Source organism: Borostomias antarcticus, assembly GCF_949987555.1.
Source record: "Borostomias antarcticus genome assembly, chromosome: 10".
NCBI lineage: Eukaryota > Metazoa > Chordata > Actinopteri > Stomiiformes > Stomiidae > Borostomias > Borostomias antarcticus.
This window is the reverse complement of record NC_140243.1, coordinates 5,799,267-5,821,117: the sequence shown is the minus strand read 5'-3', so window position 1 is coordinate 5,821,117 and position 21,851 is coordinate 5,799,267. Positions and strand designations below refer to the sequence as shown.

Sequence of the window (21,851 nt, the reverse complement as noted above, 5' to 3'; positions counted from 1 at the left end):
CTACTGCCGTTGCAGTGTCCGCAAGTTGGCTCTTCTCCTGGCTGTGTTGAAGCTGGCTCTCCTGCTCTGGGAGAGTCTGCCCTGCTGGCCGGAGGAGTAGGCCACCACCTGGGTGGACTCTCTCCTCACCTGTAGCCCCTCCGACTCTCTCATGTCCCTGGCCATCTGAGACAGGGTCTGGCTTGGGTTGGTCTGCAGACGCTGGAACAGGCTCTCCCTGCTCAGGGTCCTCTCTGGGCAGCTGTAGGTCAAGGCCACCCCCGTGTTTGACTTCATCTCCCTGGAGAATCCGTCGGAGGTGCCGTCAAAGCAGCGTCCGATGGCGATTTCCTTGGCCACCCTGGGGTTCTGGTCAGTGACTGTGTAGATGCCATAGTTGTGGCCCAGGGGGTCCACAGGGGCCAACATATTGAAAGCGTAGGATTCGTTGTTCTGCACGACAGGGGGATGTTTTCTCAGGTACTCCTCAAGGAGATTGTTGATGCTGACTCTGCGACAGTTCCCTTGAGGAAGGACAGATATGAGTGATCGGTCCACAGCTGCCTGGTCAAACAGCATACCACTGCACTTGAACTCCAGGCAGGCCGCCGAGGTGTTGGCGTGGTGCATGTCGCGGGTGCTTCGTATGTCTCTGATGCCGTAGAGCTTGCCTCTGGTCTCTCTGTGCGTTCCTCCCATGTTCTTCGACCGCACCATCACTTCCTTCTGTCCAAGAATGGTGACCTTGATGTAACAGGCTCTGAACTCCTGAGGGTTGGGCCACCAGGAGAGGTAATCTCCCATCCAAGAGGTCAGGTCATTCTCCTGGAAGGGCACCACGTTGTATTCATATTTATCCTTCTCCTCTCGGTAGAATCTGAAATGGTTGGCATAGACAGGGGCATTTTCACAGGCGATCATACTCCGATAGGGGTAGATTGGCCCATTGATCTCCTCAACATTGTTGGGGTTTGGCTTTGCCAGGTTGATTTTGATAGCTGTTTTCTTCAGACTTAGATCCTCGTGATCTGAGCGCCGGTAATTTATCTTGTCTAAGTACGGCTGAGACACTCCAATGATGTTTGGGTTCATCTTGGGCGATGAAGGAGCTGCCTCCAGTTCTTCACCTCCCATTATCGCTGTGATGTAAGCTGTGTAGGCATCGGGTCTCTGGGCATCGCAGAAGGCCGGTAGGCAGGCTCCATTGGGTCCAGTTATCACACTGTCGAAGCGGCCCCATGCTCTAGGGTTGGAGGAGTAGCCAGGCTTTGGCTCAAGGTTTATCAGGGTGATGACCACCCCTTCCAGCTGCTCCGAGGGCAGGAACTTCTCACTCATGTACGCCCTGACTTTGACGTAGCAGCGGCGGTTCTCAGGCACGTCCAGGTTGAACAGGCGACGCTCCCTGATTTCCATGTTGCCAATGAGGAAGGTGCGCTCCTCTCGCTTGCTCCTCCCATGTCCGCCTGACATTCTCTGGGTGTAGTGGAAGTCGCTCTCCTCCTCCCAGATGCCCGTGTTTGGGTTGAGGGACCACAGCTTCATCTTGGGGATGTGCTCTTGCATTTTAACGTGCTGCGTGTCCAGGAGGACCTGGACCACCCCGGTGCCAAGGACTTCCTGGTTCGTGTCATCCCTGAAGTCGACGGAGAACATCCCATAAGTCCTCAGGGGAAGCATGTCGCCCTCGTCATCCACGAAGTTGAGGTCGCCGGGGGCGGCTGCAGCCATGGTGATATTCCTGGGGTCGATGAATGTGACGCTGGCCTTCACCATACCTTCGTACACCTCTCCACTCTCTTTATGGAATGAGTTGGGAGGAATGACTATCTGTCCGATGGGGTCCTCCCCTTCAATATCTCCCAGGTCGATGGTGTTGGTCTCTCCGGCATTGATGTCCACGGGCTCCTGTTTTCTCATCACCTTCACATCATGGTAGACAGAGCCTCCCCTCTTGTCAAAGATGAATATCTTCAAAGTATCAATGAACCTCTGATTGGGGTCGACAAAGTTCACCACCAGTCTCTCTGTCTCAGGGACGATGTGGAGGGTGAAGCCTCCTTGGTAGCCAGTGGTGCCCACTCTCTCCTTGCCAATTAAGATGTGTCCAAAGCGCAGAGGCTCATCGTTATCAGCTGTGACCACCCTGCCTCTCACCAGCACCTTGGGCTCCACGCATCTCTTGCAGCCACACTCCGTCACAGCCTGAATGGGCAGGGTGTAGGTCCCGCAGTCTATGGTCCGGGTCTCCATGCTCTGGACCCCACAGCAGTAGCCACCCCCATCCCTGCAGCGCAGGTCAAAGTCCAGTGAGCCTGCACACTTGTTCTGCGGGCAGCGGCCGGCGTTGTAGAGCTTTGAGTCGGTCCCAGGCTGGACACAGTCCACAGGCAGTCTGACCAGGTTGTTCTCAGGCGTGGCCTTGCATGCTGCTGCGCCTTTAGCTGTGGATGACACGGTTCATATAGAGTTAGCAAAGGATGGGCCTTATTCAAGACATCTTCAGTAGGCTATACATACATGAGCACGTACTGTAACAGGGGTGGTTTGGTGAAAATTATATCATGAGCGACCCTGTCCTGAGTCCTGAAGACATGTAGTACAGTAGCTCTCTCAGATTAATCAAAATCGAATAGTATTGTGAGTTCAAACCCCGCATAGCACACACTGGTGCCGTGACCCAGATGGATCTCTCCACATGGGAAGAGATCAAAAGTGGGTGAATGTAGCAGAAGTGGTTTGGAGCCCCTAATAAGGTACAGTAGTGTCGCCAGACTTATATAGACCAAATGTAGTTTTCAAAGCGAAGGGCCTTTTGGTACTTTATATGGCAGTCATTTCGGTTGACATGCCAGTATTTTGGGAACTCCCTCTCTCTCTCTCTCTCTTTTCTCTCATACACACAAACAAACACATCACTCATGGTCCACATGGACTTAGAAAAGCCTTGATTAGAAGTTGTGCATCAAAACATGTATAATTAGAGTTGAACTTGACTTGACAAGTACATTTGTTCACTCATCATCCAGATGGGGACTGAAAAAAAGAATGATTGTTTGCCCAAACCTTGGCTGTGCATGATATCATGCCTAGGTTCGTGCTTCAGTTTTCCTGTTAAATTCCCCTCATCAAATCAAATAAGTGGCAGATTTTTGCAGACAGATGAAACCCTTTGATTAGTTTGATGTGTTATTACTGTAACTCCGATTCTTTGCTAAGAACACTGAATATTCTGTGAAAATTAAACATCTCTTTTCTCTTTGAATGAATCTGATCTGAATTGACTATTAAGTGAAGAATAATGGAAGGATGGAAGCGTCTGGTTATCTTTACTGAGAACTGACTAAATTCTCTGAAATAACGACCTTCACTTCTGAATGAAGGTTGTGTTCATTTTCTGAATAAATCCAGCGCATGCCAACGGCCTTAGAGAAATGTAATACTATGAAGGAAACCACACTGTGCTCAAGGAGTCAGGACTGTGCTCAAACGCACGTGTTGTTGTTATTCACAGGGGTGAATAGCTCATACTGTAATGACTGCAGGCCAAGACTTCCTTCAGAAGCAGCCCGGGTTGATTGCTTTAGCACACTTCCCCAACGACCCTTTTTATACCGTGGCTAACAAGCAACTGGGGAATATACACTGTGTGTATCTATCCCGCAAGGATGTCGGAATGCATACTTACGAGGAGGGGGGGAGTAGTAAGATTTATTGACAATCTTGGATTTCACTTCAATAACAGGGAGTTTGGGAGTTTCTGTATCCAAGGTGATCTCTCGATAAAGAGTCTTTGTTTAGAAAGGATTGCTTTCAACCAAATATAATAAACCCCTACTGCTCCATGCGCTGCCAGATTCTGCAGGTTTTAATATTTTATGATCTTATTTTCCTGGAGTGTGTCTTTTTTTTTCTTCCTCGAAGTAACAGATACAGTGTACAGTATTTGTTTTAGTCTTTTTCTTTTTCATTAATTTCAGTATTCTGTAGTAGCTATCCTTGGCGTAGTCAACCGACCAATACTACAAGTATAAAAATGACTCTGCCACAGCACAGTTGATTAAAACTCCTCCTTTCAGTACTATGTTCGTGGGTTTGACAGCTTCAATTCCGACTGAACTATAAATGTAGAATGCGAGTTCACTGTAACATAACATTTTCTGATGTTGGAGCCTACTACAGCATACATACCGATCACAGTAAGGAAGGCCTGTGAGGACTTGATGCTGCCTGTCAGGCTGCTGGCCTTGCAGTGGTAATGTCCTGACTGCTCCAGCTTCAGGGCCCTCAGCACCAAATCCTCCTCGTATTTATACTCCTTCCTGTCCAGCAGAGTCCCGTTGTGATACCTGGAGAGTGAAAGGAATGGAGGGTTACAAAACAATTGAAAATGCAGCCAAGTTTCTTGGTATGAATATTTGGGATTTGTGGCGGGATGGGGTTTGCTAACGTGATGCACCAGATGGTTTGCTTCGTATAACCATCTGGGAACTATCCGTTAGAAAAGGGCAGGCACTTTCAAAAATACTTGGCAGGTGATTGGATGAGCCATCTGGCTATCACTGTCTATCAGGCGCAAACTTCAATGTCATACCCGACCAGCGAAGCGGTTTGTAGAACGCTGATTGGCTAGATCGTTTTCTGATCTGGCACAAATGATCTCTATGGAGAGTGTCCATCCTAATTTGCGAGAGAAACAGAATGTGAGCTCACACGATGGTCTCACGAGGCTAGGTTGTTGCGGGGGCATAAACTGGGATTGCAAGGGTAACAACTGTGTGATGGATAGCCCTGTCTGAGAGCTGAATACATGAAACTGGCTCAAACTAGGCTTTAGGTTAGCGAGATTCAGTATAGGTTGCATTTCCTTCACACTTGAGACCTGGGTTCAAAACCCACGCCCCAGTCATACAAACATGCGTTATCTCACCAGTAGTATTTGTCTGGGGCGGGCATTCCGGTGGCCTTGCAGCACAGCAGCACACGCTGTCCCTCGTAACGGACTTTGTCCTCGGGGTGTTTCACGATGTATGGCTTCTCTGTGAGAGGGAAACAGGAAACAGGATCGTCAGGCCAAGACGCTCCGACAGTTGTAAACAGCACCGCCGAGGCCTCACGTCCCATAAAACTAAATCAGGCCTTACAGTTTAAGCCCTTGTTGGTCTCCATACTTATGAAAAATTATTGGCGTGGGGATTACTGCTCCGTGTGAACTCCTCCTGTGTTTACCTAGTTTCCATGCAGATGAGAGTCTTACTGTTTCGGTTACTTCAGACTTGCCTCCAGTGGTTCACATTGTTGTTTAATATGTGGTTCTCATAGTCTGGCTCCTCTATATGGATGGTCACGCAGTCTGACTGGCCCGGCGTGAAGAAAGTACATTAACATCCCTCCTTTTCACTCAGGTGTGTATAATGTACTGTACTGTATACAACTGATTGGTTTGGGGCTCCATGAAGAACTCCGCTGTGGCCGCTCCTTCTCTTACGGCCATTTGTCAAAGACGAGTCTATACACGTTCAAATTCCTTGATTCAAATTGATATTAAGACGGTGAGCTCACCGGCAGACCTGAGGACAGCCCGTACCCAGGATCTCCCGGTAGAGTTGCTGGAGGTGGAGACGGTGACGGACGCAAACTTCTCCTTCCTGATGGAGAGGAGGGTTGGTGAGGAGGAGCACACCCCGTGGAGCCTGAACAGGCCCTTGGCGTCGGTCCGGGCTCGGTTGACCTTGGGCTGGCTGGCCAACGCTACGCGGGCCCCCGCCACGGGAACACCCGTCAGGCTGAAGACCTCCCCCTGGAGGGTGTGTCCCTCACACACACACCGACTGCAGTCCTCGCTGGGCCGGCCTTCGCTGCACACGCGCTTGCACTTGGCTGCGTGTACACACACACACACACACACACACACACACACACACACACACACACACACACACACACACACACACACAGATTAGGCATAGATGGTACATTAGACATAGATGGTACATTAGGCATAGATGGTACACTATTAGTGTTCTGAATAAGATGGTACACACAAAGTGTCTCTTCTTAATATTGAAATAATTAACTAATTAAGATAATTAGTCCCTCTAAAGTTGTTTTCAATTGCGTTAGTCCCTCTGAAAGCACTTTACCTGGACATGCTTTCTTCCCACATTTCTGTATCTCGCCAGGTCGTCCCTCGCACTGCACCGTCTCTGAGGTCCTCAAACAGGTCCTCCTCCGGACCCTGCGACCCATGCCGCAGGTCACAGAGCACGCTCCCCACGGCCCCCACGGACTCCATTTGGCTGCTCAACAACAACACGGACATGGACGAAAAATGGATGGAAATCAGTAAGGGTGTAACAATATATCGTGCCACAATATATCGCGATACAGAAACGTCACAATACGTATCGTCAAGGTGAAAACAATATCGTGATATGTTTATTGTATATCAGTGAATGCTGGCTACACAACGCTGGTAACAAACACGTCTTTTTTCTCTAGGCCTATCCATGATATTACAACAGTTAAGCTCTAAATTCACAAAGTGTGTTGGAGTAGAAATGTGGAGAAATGCACTTTTGGTGTGAACAGCAGCACTACTGCAACGCTTCACACCTGCCCTTAGTGTATTGTATCGTATTGTTACCGTCAATCCAATATTGTGTATCGTATCGTATTGTGAGATTAGTGTATCGCTGGGGATTCAGGGTCTGGAAAGGCTCTCGTCCAGAGCAATATCTCTTGTTGGAATTCCAACCGGGCCAATCAGCTTCCTTTAAATGCGGTTACAAATGCTGCGAATGGTTAGGGGATGAACTAATGGACTCCCTCTTTGGCAACGCCCATCTCAGAAAACGGCTGCAATGGGAGCCTGTTCAGACTGAATAATGAAGTGAAACTAAATGAGTGTCAGGCTAGTTTGAATGAGCTGCATCCGATGGAGCTGTATGAATGTACAGCATATTAGTTGGATGGAGCCTTATACTGTAGATGATGTGCAGATGCTGACTCTATGCTGATTTATATTATTATGACATCCAACAACTGATTAGGGTAAGAGTAGAGATATTTGATTGAACATTTTGTAGATAGTTTGATCGTTCAAACTGCAGTGGGTGTGTTCTCCTTTATGGGGAGAAGGTAGGTAGGCCCTGTCTCCTCCGTGATGACGCTGTGAAAGGCCTTGTGACTGAAACTTCTGTTGTCTGTCTACCCATGCTGTGACAAATTATTAAATGATCCTAAATTCGGACATACCCATGAGTGTTGTGTATCTGCTATTTGAACAGAACTTTTCCTAGACCGTGCACTACAGTAAGATATTGTTTTTTAATTGTTGAGTCGTGCACCCTCTTTGATTTAAGTAATGTGTCCTGGCGATGGTCGGAGTGTGCTGGGTAGTGTGTTCCACCGTCTGTGGGAGGCTGAGGGAGAGACATGACTGCTCTCTGGGAGAGAGAGAGAGAGAGAGAGTCCCACAGTGACAGCACTCCCTTGATCAGAGCTTCTGGTGTTCTATGGACATCAAAGGTACGTCGAGAGGAGTGACGGATATTCAGAAGAAGCTCAAAGTGATGGTGACACCTTCTCCAGGGTTTTATGTGTCAAAACTATGCGGCTGCAGCTGAATTTTCAGTAGCATATTGGCATTTTTTAAACAGCTTGTTAATATGCTCCTGCTGCTATACCTCAGATGTTACGGCAGCAGATTAGTGACACTGATATTAAGATTCATAAGGCATCCTTACAGCGGAGATGATTGTCACAGACTAGCAGTTTGATGTTGGATCGAGAGAGGAGGTTGGATTTATCATGCTGAAAGCACTGAAAGCCTTCAAAATGATCTGCCCTCAGTATCCAGTCGTAGGGTGTCATCGTGAGTTATAATTCTGTTTATTCATACTCAAAAAGAAGAGTCATCATTTCAAAAGATAAAATAAAGAGAACAAGAAGACATGAATTAAGCATGGCATAAGTTCAACCAGGACGACTGTACAGATGCACACAGTTCATGCAATCAATGACAACCAATGGTGGCTCACATGAAGCATTCAGACTAGGCTACCTGTGTTATCTGACTCTCTCTCTGACTCTGACACTCTTGTCTTCATTCGCATAGGCCTGCGTTCGCCGGCAGGTGCACTTTGGGTTTCGTTTAATCTGCTCCTTGCGCTCACACGCTCAATTTACATGTTTCAATAATAACGCTTCACAAAATTCATCCAAAATCTCTCCTGGTTAAAATGAACGATGAAGCAGGACACGGGCCTGCTGTGTCCGCCACTGTCCCATACTGTACAGGGCGTTGTGTGGTGAGGGGGGTACCTTGGCACGGAGGGGTGGAACACTCCCTCCTCTCCGAGTGGGGTCCCAGGCAGGGGGGTGACAGCAGCACGGGCTGGGGCTTGGTGCTCACACACTTCCTCTGGCGAACCTGGATCCCCACATCGTTGCAGGCGGAGGTCGAGCAAGGCTCCCACTCACCCCAGTCTGTCCAGTAGGCATTGACTGAACACACAGTAAACAGTAGAGTTAGGCTGTGTGTGTGTGTGTGTGTGTGTGTGTGTGTGTGTGTGTGTGTATGTGTGTATTCATTGACACGTTTCTCTCTCAAGCCTGTGACTGTGACTCCAACACCAGACGGGGTCCCTGTAGAGCAGTGGACCCTCGCGCTGAATTTAAACTGACCACCCTTGGGAGTGGCAGCCCAATATGCCCCTCCCCCTGTGGGATCTGGCGAGACCAGGACACCTGCACCGGATCCCGATGCTTAGACTACCCTACACCACCGTGGACCCTTCTCATAACACATTCATAACACATAACATTCCTTCCTTGTGTGATGAATGACATGATAGTACAATACTGTACCTGGTGGGCACTGGAAGCGGACGTGGTAGTTGGAGCAGGTGCGTCCGTACGGCTGCTCTTTGTTGACGCACCAGAAGCCTTTGTCCAGGCTGGAGTGGACCACCTCCCCCGTCTCCTCCGCAGCCACCCAGTCGGTGGTGCGCACCTCCATAGCCATGGGCCGGACACACACCCTCTCTCTGTAGTAGAACCTGATGGCCTCCAGGCGCTCGTAGTCTCCGTTCCCCCCCGGATGGTCGATATTGAACCAGGAAGTCCACTCCGTCACGCCTGCAGACACGGGTCAGGACCAGAACAGGAGGTGGGGGGGGGTTGAGAGGACCGGGGGTTAGAAAGTTTGAAGAGAGGAGTCTGCTACTGCCATTTGTAGTGAGTTCAGACGCCCATGGGAGACAGTGTGGTCCAAAGTCTTTCCAAGAAGGAGTTGGAGGAGGAGGAGAAGGCACATTGTCAAGCTTTTGTCTGCCACATGTTCAAGTTTCACAGCTTCCCAAAGATGTGGAGAAATAACTCCCTGCATTGCATTAACAGTGTGCCACAAACCTCTCACTGAATAAGTCATTGCTTTATTTATTATTATTTTAAATCATTACGTCTTTATTTAAATGACACCCTCAGGGTCAATCTAGAGAAAACGTCACAGTGATGTATTGTAAGGGGAGTTTACTGCTTTCACACAAAGAAGCTAAGACAATCTGACAATCTCCCTGAATGCCTGCTGAGTCATCATAACTTGCTTTTCAACACTGGGGTGACATATTCACTTAATTTACATTCCCTTCGCCTGCGGATATAATGGTATGTCTTCACTTAGATAGGGATGTTATGAACAGTCACATAGATCAAACTGCACTCCTGTGGTTTTGAAATATTTAATTGTTTCGCTGCTATTAGTTCTCTGCACCTCTCAGATCCTTTCCAACTTACGCCATATATTATTCATCTTATATTGATTGTTCACATTTTGCATAATATGGGTGCCAAGTACAATGAAATCCTTAGATTATCCTACTATTAAATGGAGAATGCTCTGTCTGTCTGCTTGATCTGTCTGCTCTGTCTGCATTCATTTTTCTCCTCGACGGGTTGGCCAGTCCATCCGAAACTGCACATGGTCATTGATCATTGCCACAGGCAGCGACTTATGGAGCTGATTTTTCAGTTTAATGTTTTGTAATATGAGCACTAGCCCATACCCGGGGATGCGTGCATGAAGAAGATTGGGGCTAAAAAATTGATTTGTAATAATTGTGTTTTTGCTGTATAGAATTGACAGAGGCAAGGGTTATAAGAGTGCGGTGTGTGTGTGTGTGTGTGTGTGTGTGTGTGTGTGTGTGTGTGTGTGTGTGTGTGTGTGTGTGCATGTCCAGGTGCAAGTCTCGGAAGCATCTAGGTGGGTCCAGAAGCAGATACTGTAGGATACGTAGAGAGGTAAAAGTTGTCAGAATGTCCAGAATGACTTATTCACCAAGATAAGCAACGCTTGAGCTCACAGCTTGTTTTTGCTAGTATAAAGGAAGCTGACTGAATATACCTTCGTATTTCAATGCTCTGCCTCTCTGAGGATTAGATCTACCCACGATCGGAACTAGCATCGAGGACATTGAGGTCATGTTAATGTCTGAGAGACTTATAAACACATTTCTTGAATAATCCCAATAGATTTGTGATAGTAGTCTAATACTTTCAGCCGCAGGACGGCAACTTACTGCTGACCTGTACAGATCGGTGACAGCAGCGCACTAGTGCCAATGATTTGCTCACCCTTACACATTGTTTTTCACAGAGCGCACTGCATACACAACCACGGCCAAGTAGCCTAAATAGATGCTAGCTAAGCAGACCATGGCTGTATTAAACTAGGAGTAGACACCGACCATGTAGCTATCAATTAGCCTCAACCTGAGCCGACAGTCTCCTTGGCGTGAATCGAATCTAGGAGACCAATGCTTTCACGTTTAGAAAATTTAATCATATTATATGGTCTAATCATATAGGTGCATCATACAGGTACATGTACCCTTGGTCCCTGGCATGTAGCTTGGGGAAATCCACTTTTACCTGGGATTTTGACTAGTGTGTGTCATAACACTGTAGTACACTGATTAGTGAAATCTAAGTGATACTGTAACTGGGACGTTGACGAGTGTAAATTAGGGGAATCTAGTCATAACTGGGATTTTGATTAGTGTAAGTACTGTGACATTATAGGTGTAGTGTTGTGAGTGATATTGTACAGTAATAATAGTGTTTTGATTTAGCCAAGTGTCTATTTGACTTAGAGATATGTTATAAATAGAATTGGCACTGCGGGTTGAGCAGATTAATTGTATGCTTCAATAAAATGTATGAGCCTACCGAGAGCCCCCATTTCAGAAAATGTGACTTTGAATGCAACCGCTCCCCCTTCCTAGCAACCATCTCCGTGTGCTGAGTTTGGCCTTATGATAATAAAACACAGCCCCAGTCATCACAACTGTGGCCAGAACAGCAGACACAACTCCTAAGGCAGTTTAAATACAGTGAAAAATAAGTACAGGCCAGTTTAGCAATGGGGAGTACAGTAGCGTACACTATGGATAATAATAATAATAAGTAAATCGTTCAGCTTCGGTGGATTTATTTAACAATTAATGATGTACATGAGAGTTATGATTAACAATGATCTTCCATCTTATAGAATATTTTTATATAATATTTTTCACATAATCTTATATATTATTTTTCATCTCATATCTTCATAGGCCTCTCGATGACGTGCTTGTTGATTGTCATTGGACACACTTCCACCCAGCTTATGCTATATTTTTTATTAAATATTTTTGTGTCATTTTCAAACGTCAACAACTATGTTGGCCATTGCCTCGCGTATAATTTATAAAACTTACGCTTGCAACCCAATCTCACACATACTGTAAACATCAACACCTGAAGGGGATTTATTTCTTCTGGATCCTGAAAAACTAAATAAATTGAATAATCACCTGCAGCCTGTGTAGACAGGTGAGAGTAATGAGATGCTGGGTCAGCATGTGGCCAGGTGAGAGTAATGAGCTTGATGAGAGGAAGAGTAATGAGTCACCTGTAGTTTGGGGATCTATCAATGTGTTGTAGGAGAATTTTCTGTTCCTGTCCATGGTTCTCCAGTTCCTGAGTAATGAGCTGTTCCAGATATCGCCTGTGGGAGACAGAGAGAAAAGACACCATGAACACTCCTGGTCTGGGCTGGCCTGGTTTGGTCAGGACGGCCCTGTCTGCTACCGCCGTAACGCTGATATCAGTTCTGCTCTGCTCAATGGATCTACAGTAGCATGTTCTAGGAAGAACCCAAGGTTTATGGAGGCGTACTATGCGTGACAGTGCCTGTGTCTGAAAGGAACCCGCTTCAAGGCACGTTCCCCAGGTTGTCTGAGTGTCTGTGAATGCAGGGGGAATGTCTCACGCCAGGCTGGGGGATGGAGGGCAGGAGGGGAACGCTCGGGTTGGGATACCTGATCTGACTGCTCAGTCTCTGGGGTGTCTGTGTGTCCGGAGCCCCCTGTCTGAACCCCATAGGCGGAGGAGCACACTGTGTGTCTGGAGCAGGAGACTGTGGGACAATAAGCATGTGAGTTGAGCTGTCAGTGTGTGCGTGTGTGCGTGTGCGTGCATGCGTGCGTGCGTGCGTGTGTGTGCGTGAGAGAGAGAGAGTGAGAGAAAGAGAGAACAACTGATTATATCTCTTCCCTAGTGCCAGTACACGTACACGCGTCCATGCACACACACGCGCACACACATTCTCACTGGCAGCTCAACTCACACAGAGAAGTCTTTCTCTGCCTTCAGCGAACCTCTGGATGTCCAGTCCCATTAAGAAGAAACTGGGTTCCATATGGAAAAACACTTCTGATGCTAAAATGTAACTTATTTATTTGGCTCACATCACAATAAAAACGCTTATGTGTTTCGGCAGAGCCTTCTGAAGCAGCCTTCTGAAGAAGCCTGCAACGCGCCAGTGTTTTTCTAGTGAATGACGCAAGCCAAATAAATGTTAATTTGTAGTATTTTATCCTCCTTGACTTTTGCTGTGCTACCTTTTCATATATTTTTTTAAACATGCTTTGGATTTGGGGATTTTAGGTTTAGCACTCCACTGAGAATCCCATTGTTGAAGCACAACCTCCTTTTCCAATACACTTGTGATGCTCTGTCTTTTTCACAACCACAACCCCATTCCTCTCGACCGCAACCCTCCCCTTATATATATATATTACTCTCCATCAACTCTGATATAATAATCAAATAAAATATTGAGCTAGGGACTGCCGAGAGAGAGGGAGATAGATAGATAGATAGATAGATAGATAGATAGAAAGATAGAGGAGGCATACCTGTTCTGACAGAGAGAGGGAGAGAGAAAGAGAGAGGAGGCATACCTGGATGGACAGAGAGAGGGAGATAGATAAATAGAGGAGGCATACCTGGACAGACAGGGGGAAAGAGAAAGAGAGGGAGAGAGAGGAGGAATACCTGTACAGACAGAGAAAGAGAGAGAGAAATAGAGAGAAAAAATTAGGCATACCTGTACAGAAAAAGAGAGAAGGAGGGATGCTAGAAGGACATGAGACAGTTTACCAGACGTCCCTCCATCACCTGAAGGACTAGACTAGTGTTTGTCGAACAAGTGTGTGATTGCTGGCAGTCCTTTGAAACACGTTTTTACTGTTCAGCGCCAGAAACACCTCCTCCCTCCTCCTCAGATGAACATGTCATCAATAAGCTGCCAGCGATGGGGGGGCAATCAGTTGAGACACAGCTGAGAGAAGTTAAGCCATGTAAAGCCAGCCATTACAAGACACTCGTCCAACAAACACAGCCAAGACGTTCATCTGTGCCTGTCCTCCTTCTTCACCTCCTCCTCTTCCCTCTCCTCCTCCACCTCCTCCTCCTCCACCTTCTCCAGCTCACGGAATGAACGGTACCTTTCTCCTGGAAGCGGCCTGCTACTCCGCACACAGACAGGGCTTGAGCGTACTCTGACGGCTCTGGGACTAAAAGAGGTGGTTGTTTGTTTTTTTTAGACCTTATCACGATCAGATGTTGCCTCATTCCCAATCACTTTTGAGAAGCAGTAATGGCGGCTCTGATCTGAAAATCTTTCAATTAATGTATGAAAAAGCCTGTCCCAGTGTGTGTGTTTGTACATGTGTGCGTGTGTGCTTATGTGTGTGTCAAATCAAAGTACAGGATTTATATAGCGCATATATTACACAAAGATAATCTGAGTACCCAGAGGTTCTCACTGCGACAAGAACTTCTGGGAACAAGCGATATTTGTGGACACCAATGAGAATCCTATTGGGTTTTCAATAGGACGTTGATTGGCCTGTGCAGATGGTGGGCTGTGCGTCAAGGCTGATCTGGCTTCTGATTGGTCACTGACCGCAAATTTCCACTTTTCAAGTATTTCTAATGAGTCCTGAACTCTAGCGAGCTGTCCGTAGCATATCCTGGCACACAAGGTGTGATTTACTTGGACTTCTTTCCACTTTAACTTTCACTTCACACAGGTTTTTATTATACCGACCTACATTCGTTTTCTCATTTAGTCATGACAGGCGCCCCTGATGAAATTATGTTCAAAATCAGATGGATTTGAAAGGTAAGCTAATGCTCTGGCTCTGCCCCTCTGCCCATGCTTTGTGGTGCTTGACTCCAAACTAACACAAAGGCAATACAGTGAGCTTCACGGAAAGAAAGGGGGGGGGGGGTATACTGATCCTACCCCTAATTTTCCAGAGGGAAGCAAAAAAATATTCACTCATCTGAGCCAATATACCGAGAGGACAAAAATCCTCTCTGACCTCTCTCAACAAGAGTCTCCTGGAAAACTTTGTACTGTATTTGCCATATCATAGGAACATATTACAGAGCACATATGCAGAGCACAAACACTGCATTATACGAAATGTAACACTATGTGTCTGGGATAGTGCATATCCTTTAAGAGGGACACTGCTGTGTTAAAGCACAGAGCCACAGAGACACCCAGTACAGAGACACTCAACACAGACACCCAACACAGAGACACCCAGCACAGAGACACCCAGCACAGAGACACTCAACACAGAGACACCCAGCACAGAGACACTCAACACAGACACCCACACAGACACCCAACACAGACACCCAGCAAAGAGACACCCAGCACAGAGACACCCAGGACAGAGACACCCAGGACAGAGACACCCAGCACAGAGACACTCAACACAGAGACACCCAGCACAGAGACACCCAGCACAGAGACACCCAGCACAGAGACACTCAACACAGAGACACCCAGGACAGAGACACCCAGCACAGAGACACCCAGCACAAGACACCCAACACAGACACCCAGCACAGAGACACCCAGCACAGAGACACCCAGGACAGAGACACCCAGGACAGAGACACCCAGCACAGAGACACTCAACACAGAGACACCCAGGACAGAGACACCCAGCACAGAGACACCCAGCACAAGACACCCAACACAGACACCCAACACAGAGACACCCAGCACAGAGACACCCAGCACAGAGACACCCAGCACAGAGACACCCAGCACAGAGACACTCAACACAGACACCCAGCACAGACACCCAGCACAGAGACACCCAGCACAGAGACAGCCAGGACAGAGACACCCAGGACAGAGACACTCAACACAGAGACACCAAGGACAGAGACACCCAGCACAGAGACACCCAGCACAGAGACACCCAGGACAGAGACACCCAGCACAGAGACACTCAACACAGAGACACCCAGCACAGAGACACTCAACACAGACACCCAACACAGACACCCAACACAGAGACAGCCAGCACAGAGACACTCAACACAGAGACACCCAGCACAGAGACAGCCAGGACAGAGACACCCAGCACAGAGACACTCAACACAGAGACACTCAACACAGAGACACCCAGGACAGAGACACCCAGGACAGAGACACCCAGTTGGCCTGGCACCTCTGCTTTTATATTCTACTGTTGGCTTTCATGCCAGCAGGTTTCTCCTCCAGCTTACTAACATTCCACATGGTTTTGCTACAATATCATCCCTTCTTATGTAAATTATCTTTCTCATTATGTAAATTTAAGTAAATCTGTGGTTGTTTAAAGCCATGGTCAGCGAGTCAGAATGGCTCGGTATCATAAATGAAACAGTGTACTGCAGATTTTCATATTCTGTATCATCTTTCCTGAGCTGTTATGATGAGAACATGGGATGAACAGCCACCCTGCCAGTTTCTGTTTCGGGGGCTTCAGTCAGCTGCACAGCAGAAATCTTTGATGAGCAGGACTGGGGAGTAATTACTTTGATGCTGCGTTTGGACACACTTACATATGACCTTGGAAAGAGCCGTGTAATGAACACTGATTTGATTAATGTTTAATGACAAGCAGATTGCAATTACTAAGGAAACTGACTGGATGTTTCCTTTGCTACAAGGAGGGCACTGTAAGTGGCATTGTTAAATAAAATAATTAATTGTGTGCTGTCAGCCTATTCTACATCAAGGTTTTCTGTACTTTTCTGTTATACAACAATCTTATGTGAGCTACAGTACATCACTTGGATATTCAGCGGGGGCTGGTTGCCGGTAGCCTTGTGAGACCATCCTGATCTAGCAAGCTTGCTGGTGGTTTTCACTTCAAGATGCATGATAATGAAACCAAAAATATAAAATATGAAATAAGGATCATTTACAAAGTGACTAATGACAATAGGGGTTTCATGATATCTAATATGTGGGACGCGTCAGAGGAATGACTTCAGATTGCAGGTGTCTACAGCACTGCCCTAAGCTGTAAACCTTAATTTTAAGTGTCTTGTTAACACCTTATATGTGCATTTAAAAAAATCCAGTGATTTTATAACTGCTAGCTTCACACCAGTGGCCTTGAACAGTAACTTGAACAGACTCTACCTCATTAAGTGTTTTAAAAACAGCTTTTCCTAGTCAGAGGAAACGGGTTTAAACTTATGTCCCCCCCCCCCCCCCCCCCCCCAGTGCTCATAAAACACAATAACTACAGAGAGGCCAAATATAGACCCTGCAAGGGAAACAACACATCAGCATATCAAAAACAAGGCCTGAATGCCTATTTCACACATCCTTAATACAGACAAACAAAGCCAGGTTGGATGCCAGGTTGGTGTTATTGATAGGGGGGAATCAAAGCCTGCGTCACCTCTCGGAGAGGCTATTTCGGGTGTTGGCACATCATTCACGTCACCGGGCTCATTTTAAAATGAAGCATCGCTGTGTTTCAGTTACAGGCGACACAAGGACAAATGTAGCAAAGGCGTTTCCAGGGGGCATTCTCTCTCTCTCTTGCGCCATCTTCAAGGCGCTTCACGCATGCACATGCCAGATGCTAATACAAAGTTGATTAAAATCAATAGTTTATGAAGTTTGGCTGGGTAAAGGCTTCAGTCAGATTAGACAGGTAGGCGTGCCAGAGTTGAGTTGGCAGAGATACTGAGGGTCTCTGCAGGCCTGGATGCTGTTTGAAATATTCCAGAGCCTTACAAGAAAAGAATGTAAAAAAAAAAAACATCTCTGTCCCCCTGTGTTATGTACTACTATGTTATGTACTACTATTACTATGTACCAGGTTGGATGAAATTAGATTCACTGAGTGAGCGTCATTGTAGCATTTCTGTCAGGCTCAGCCTCATACTCAGCTAAGCGTAATGACAGCAGTGTGCAGTTAAGCGTGAGAAGAGCTGGAACCTGTCACAGGCTCTGACCTTATTAAGGCTTATAGGTTATAAGGAGGCATTTGTTCGAAATTTTATTCAGACAAGGATTCCTAGCAAGCCAATGGACCGAAAACTGGGTTCTGCTCTCTAATAGTGGGTAAATTGATGGTTAAAAAATCCTCATGTCCCTGTGTGTGTGTTTGTGTGTGTGTGTTTGTGTGTGTGTGTGTGTGTGTGTGTGTGTGTGTGTGTGTGTGTGTGTGTGTGTGTGTGTGTGTGTGTGTGTGTGTGTGTGCGTGCGTGCGTGCGTGTGTGTGTGTGAGAGAGACATGGCCTTGCAGACATGTGGAAGCTGTTTTGTGTGTTTAGCCCATTCCTGGCCTAGGTGTGCAATCAGACAGCATTCTCTCCCCTGCTTTCTCTCCTTCCCTCTCCCTCTCTCTCTTTCTCTCCCTCTCTCACCTCTCTCTGCCCCCCCCTCTCTCTAGCTTGAGTCTGAATGGAGAGCCACAGTTTTATTCTCAGAGCATCTGTGGTCCATTATCCAGAATACAGTTTTTCCTCTGACATTAACTAATGATGAAAAAACAACCACATATCTGGGGGGATTTATGAAGGCACAACAGAGGCGTTGTGTTCTTCATAGACTCTTTCTACAGTTTTGCATTTCCTCAATCGAGCTCATAAGAACGACTGAGACTAATTGCAATTCCACAATAGTAAATAACCCAGGAGCTCTAGAAATAGCAACCACTGAAGCAAAAGGTGACTCTCTCTCTCAAACACACGCACGCACACACACACACACACACACACACACACACACACACACACACACACACACACACACACAACACACATCGACATTAGGAGATGGTTGCAGAAATAGAAAATGGTCACTTCATTTGAGGACCCCCTGGCATTGTGATGAATGGGTTTAACTTTGATCCCATATTTCCCTGTTTCTCTTAGAAAAGTCAGTGGGCTTTACATCATGTCCTGTCTCTGTGAGATGAGCATCTGGGGAACGAGTCCTTTGAACGAGGCCTCCAGTCACTCTTCAGCCTAACTCTGACTGGGGAGCGATGTGAGCAGGTTGCCTTTGAGGTGACAACACTGACTCCAGGGGTGGGGAGGCAGAGGGACTTGATGTGGCCTTGTTGGCACACACACCCGCCGCGAGGCCGCAGACACTCGGCATAGGGGAGCTCATTACAGGCTGTCTGCCCGGCATGCGTCTATTTAAACACCCCTCAGTCAGAAACATGGAGTCATCAGGGGCTGCTTCCGTCAGTCAGCTATGTTCCACCTCAGGACCCAGGGGGAATACAGCAGCAGCTGTCCTCAGACCGGGAAACAGATCATAAATGTGACAGATGGAGAGATGGAGTGAGTGAGGGATGAGGAGTGAGAGGTGAGGGAGAGAGTGATGGAGAGAGAGGTAAGGCGGTAGAGACAGAGAAAATAGGCAAAGGGTCTGTGTGCGCGCGTGTGTGCGTGCGCAAATGTGTATGTGTGTGTGCGTGCGTGTGTGTGAGGGAGAGAGAAATGGAGGGAGAAAGAACGGAAAAGTAGAGAGGGCCAGAGAGATATTAGCAACAACAACAAAAAAATGAAAGAGTGAACATTGGCAGCTCTGAAGAAAGAAGAGAGCTGAGAGTGTTTTCAAAGAGCCGCCCGCCGCAGCTCTCTCAGCAGGTGAGGCCTCGGACAGTCGTCTTGTTGTTGCTGCTCGGTTCCTTGGCGGCTGACTTGCAGACTCTCAGGGGAAACGCGTTCTCACAGTCCTGAGGTGAATCGAGGACAGATTCTCCCTCACCTCTGCCGCACAGTAGAACCAGCAAGAGAACTGCACCATCATGAGATCCAATTATTTCTCACTCCCCCAGTCTATTAAACGCCGCCGACCTGGTGAATATACCCCAGACTGCCGAGTACACGCACAGAGAAACACTTCAATTAGAAACAATATACACAAGCCTCGCAACATATCCAGCTATTCACACTAGCCGTAAAAGTGAAAGCCATGGTCGCACTCGCGCAGCTCGCAGACGACAAGCCGCTGACCTCTGCGAGGACGCGCCTTACGGGAGAAGACTACTGTAAAGAGGGCCGTGAAGCTGGAGCAAGAAACACTTAACCTCCCGCTCGGGGTCGAATATCCATCTGCTCCCCCTCAGTCTGCCAGATGACCTCACAACAGAGATTAACACCTCCAGCTGTGGTCTGCACTCTGAGAAAAAAAGTGCTACAAAAAAGGGTTTTTCACTTGGAGAACCCTATAACCCTCTGAGGAAGCCGTTTAGATCCAACCGGGGCTACCGAAGGAACCTTCTGGAACACATTTTTTCAAGAGTGCTGAGTCCGGCGCATACACACACACGCACCCACGCACACTCACACACACATACGTACAGTACATGATATGATAATATCATTACAGTCCGTTCTCACCTGGTTAGAGAATGAGACACCCTACACAACTACACTGGAATCGAACCCACCGATCCCCAGGAGGCTACTCTACATCCTGAGCCATCTGACCTTCTATTATCATGATCACAGTCCCTCACCTGGTTAGGTACATCATCACAGTCCGTTCTCACCTGGTTAGTTATATCATCACAGTCCGTTCTCACCTGGTTAGCTACATCATCAGTCTGTTCTCACCTAGTTAGTATTATCACAGTCTGTTCTCATAAGTTATATTACTGTATCACAGTCTGTTTTCACTGTTATATCATCACAGTCCATTCTCACCTGGTTAGTTACAGTACGTCATCACAGTCCGTTCTCACCTTGTTAGTTACATCATCACAGTCCGTTCTCATCTGGTTTAGTTACATCATCACAGTCCGTTCTCACCTGGTTAGTTACATCATCACAGTCCGTTCTCACCTGGTTTAGATATATCATCACAGTCCGTTCTCACCTGGTTAGTTATGTCATGCATGTGTGGAGGTATTCAGTATGGTCTGGTAGATTATGCTACAGCCTTTACATTTAAGTGCTGCTGAGTTGGAGCTGAGTAATAGCCTAAAGTCCTCTGGAGTTCATCAATTATAATTTAAATAATGACACTTGTAGTACAAACCCACAATCACACTGGTCATATTACATATACAATATGTTATTCATTTAGATCATTGACAATATTGATATTGGAAAATTAAATACTGTAAAATGTATATGTACAACAAGTCAACATAGCGTAAATCAAATTTCACTGACAAAACCAAGCACGGTTTTTGTTATTTTGAACAGGGAACCATCTGAAAACTGAGTGGTGAGTCACATGGCAGCGTAGGATAAAGTCAAACAGCACACACAGTGATGTAGCATACTGTACCTTGAGCCAGGGCCACTGCAGTCAGGCAGGACATCAGGACCGCCGCCTTAGTAAAGTCCCACATGGTGCCACTCTCTCGCTCTCGCCCGGTCACAAACTCTCTGCTCCTCCGTCTGTCTCTGTGTAGCACGGTGAGGTGAGGATGATGTCAGGCAGGGAAAAGTAATTAGCTTCTTCAGGAGTGCCCCTGGCTGCTGAGTGTTCTCAGGTGTTGCTGGGATGAGGACGCCCAGTCCCGTCTCTGAGGGCTGGTAGTGAGTTAGAGAGACAGACAGGAGGTCGGGAGTTTTAAATCAAGAGACACCCAGAGAGCAGACCGAGCCAGCCCCTCTCAGCTCGCCATTGGCTAGTGGTCTCCTACATGTGTGTCCCCATATCACTCCCAAAAAAAGGCAGAGGAGAGAGAAGAGGAGGAGGGGGAGGAGGAGGAGGAGAGGGGGGTTACCTATGAAATAAAGGATTTTAACTTTCCACAGAGTGTGATTCATCTGTTGTGTCTGCATTACTGTGCTAATTTTTTCCTGCTTTGTTATATATTTCTTGGCTGGTGCTGAAGGTTGAATCCCCTCTCCACAGGTGTTGGCCACTGGAACCATCAGAGAGAATGTAGCAGAGGTGGTTTGGGAACGGAAATCTTTGGGGTGTTGCATTCATCAAATGGCACCATCTGAAATGACGTTTTCTTGGACCAATGGTAGAAACTCTCTGGCTCAACAGGAAAGAAATCGTGGATTCAATCCACACCTATTACAGAGGCGGCCTAGTCAGATTTTCTCCCTCAGAAGGTCAAACAGGGATATACAGCTTAGCTCACTTCGGTGATTATGACATAGTCACACTACAGCCTAACAAGTCCCAGACCTGTTTACACATCAACAGCTATATGGGTCAGATCCACAGAAGTTAAATTGGCCTT

The 21,851-nt window shown here is 47.0% G+C and overlaps 1 protein-coding gene across 1 annotated transcript; it reads right to left on the bottom strand.

The window, feature by feature from the left end:
- On the bottom strand, positions 1–20,999 carry cilp2 (cartilage intermediate layer protein 2; the record flags this gene model as incomplete). The annotated part of the gene is made up of 9 exons (XM_084443906.1): positions 1–2,423; positions 4,171–4,328; positions 4,910–5,018; positions 5,542–5,859; positions 6,123–6,278; positions 8,305–8,487; positions 8,851–9,120; positions 11,933–12,028; positions 20,936–20,999. 9 exons carry the CDS (start codon positions 20,997–20,999, stop codon positions 1–3), a joined length of 3,777 nt encoding a protein of 1,258 aa, XP_084300032.1.
- Positions 21,000–21,851: the final 852 nt, after the last annotated feature.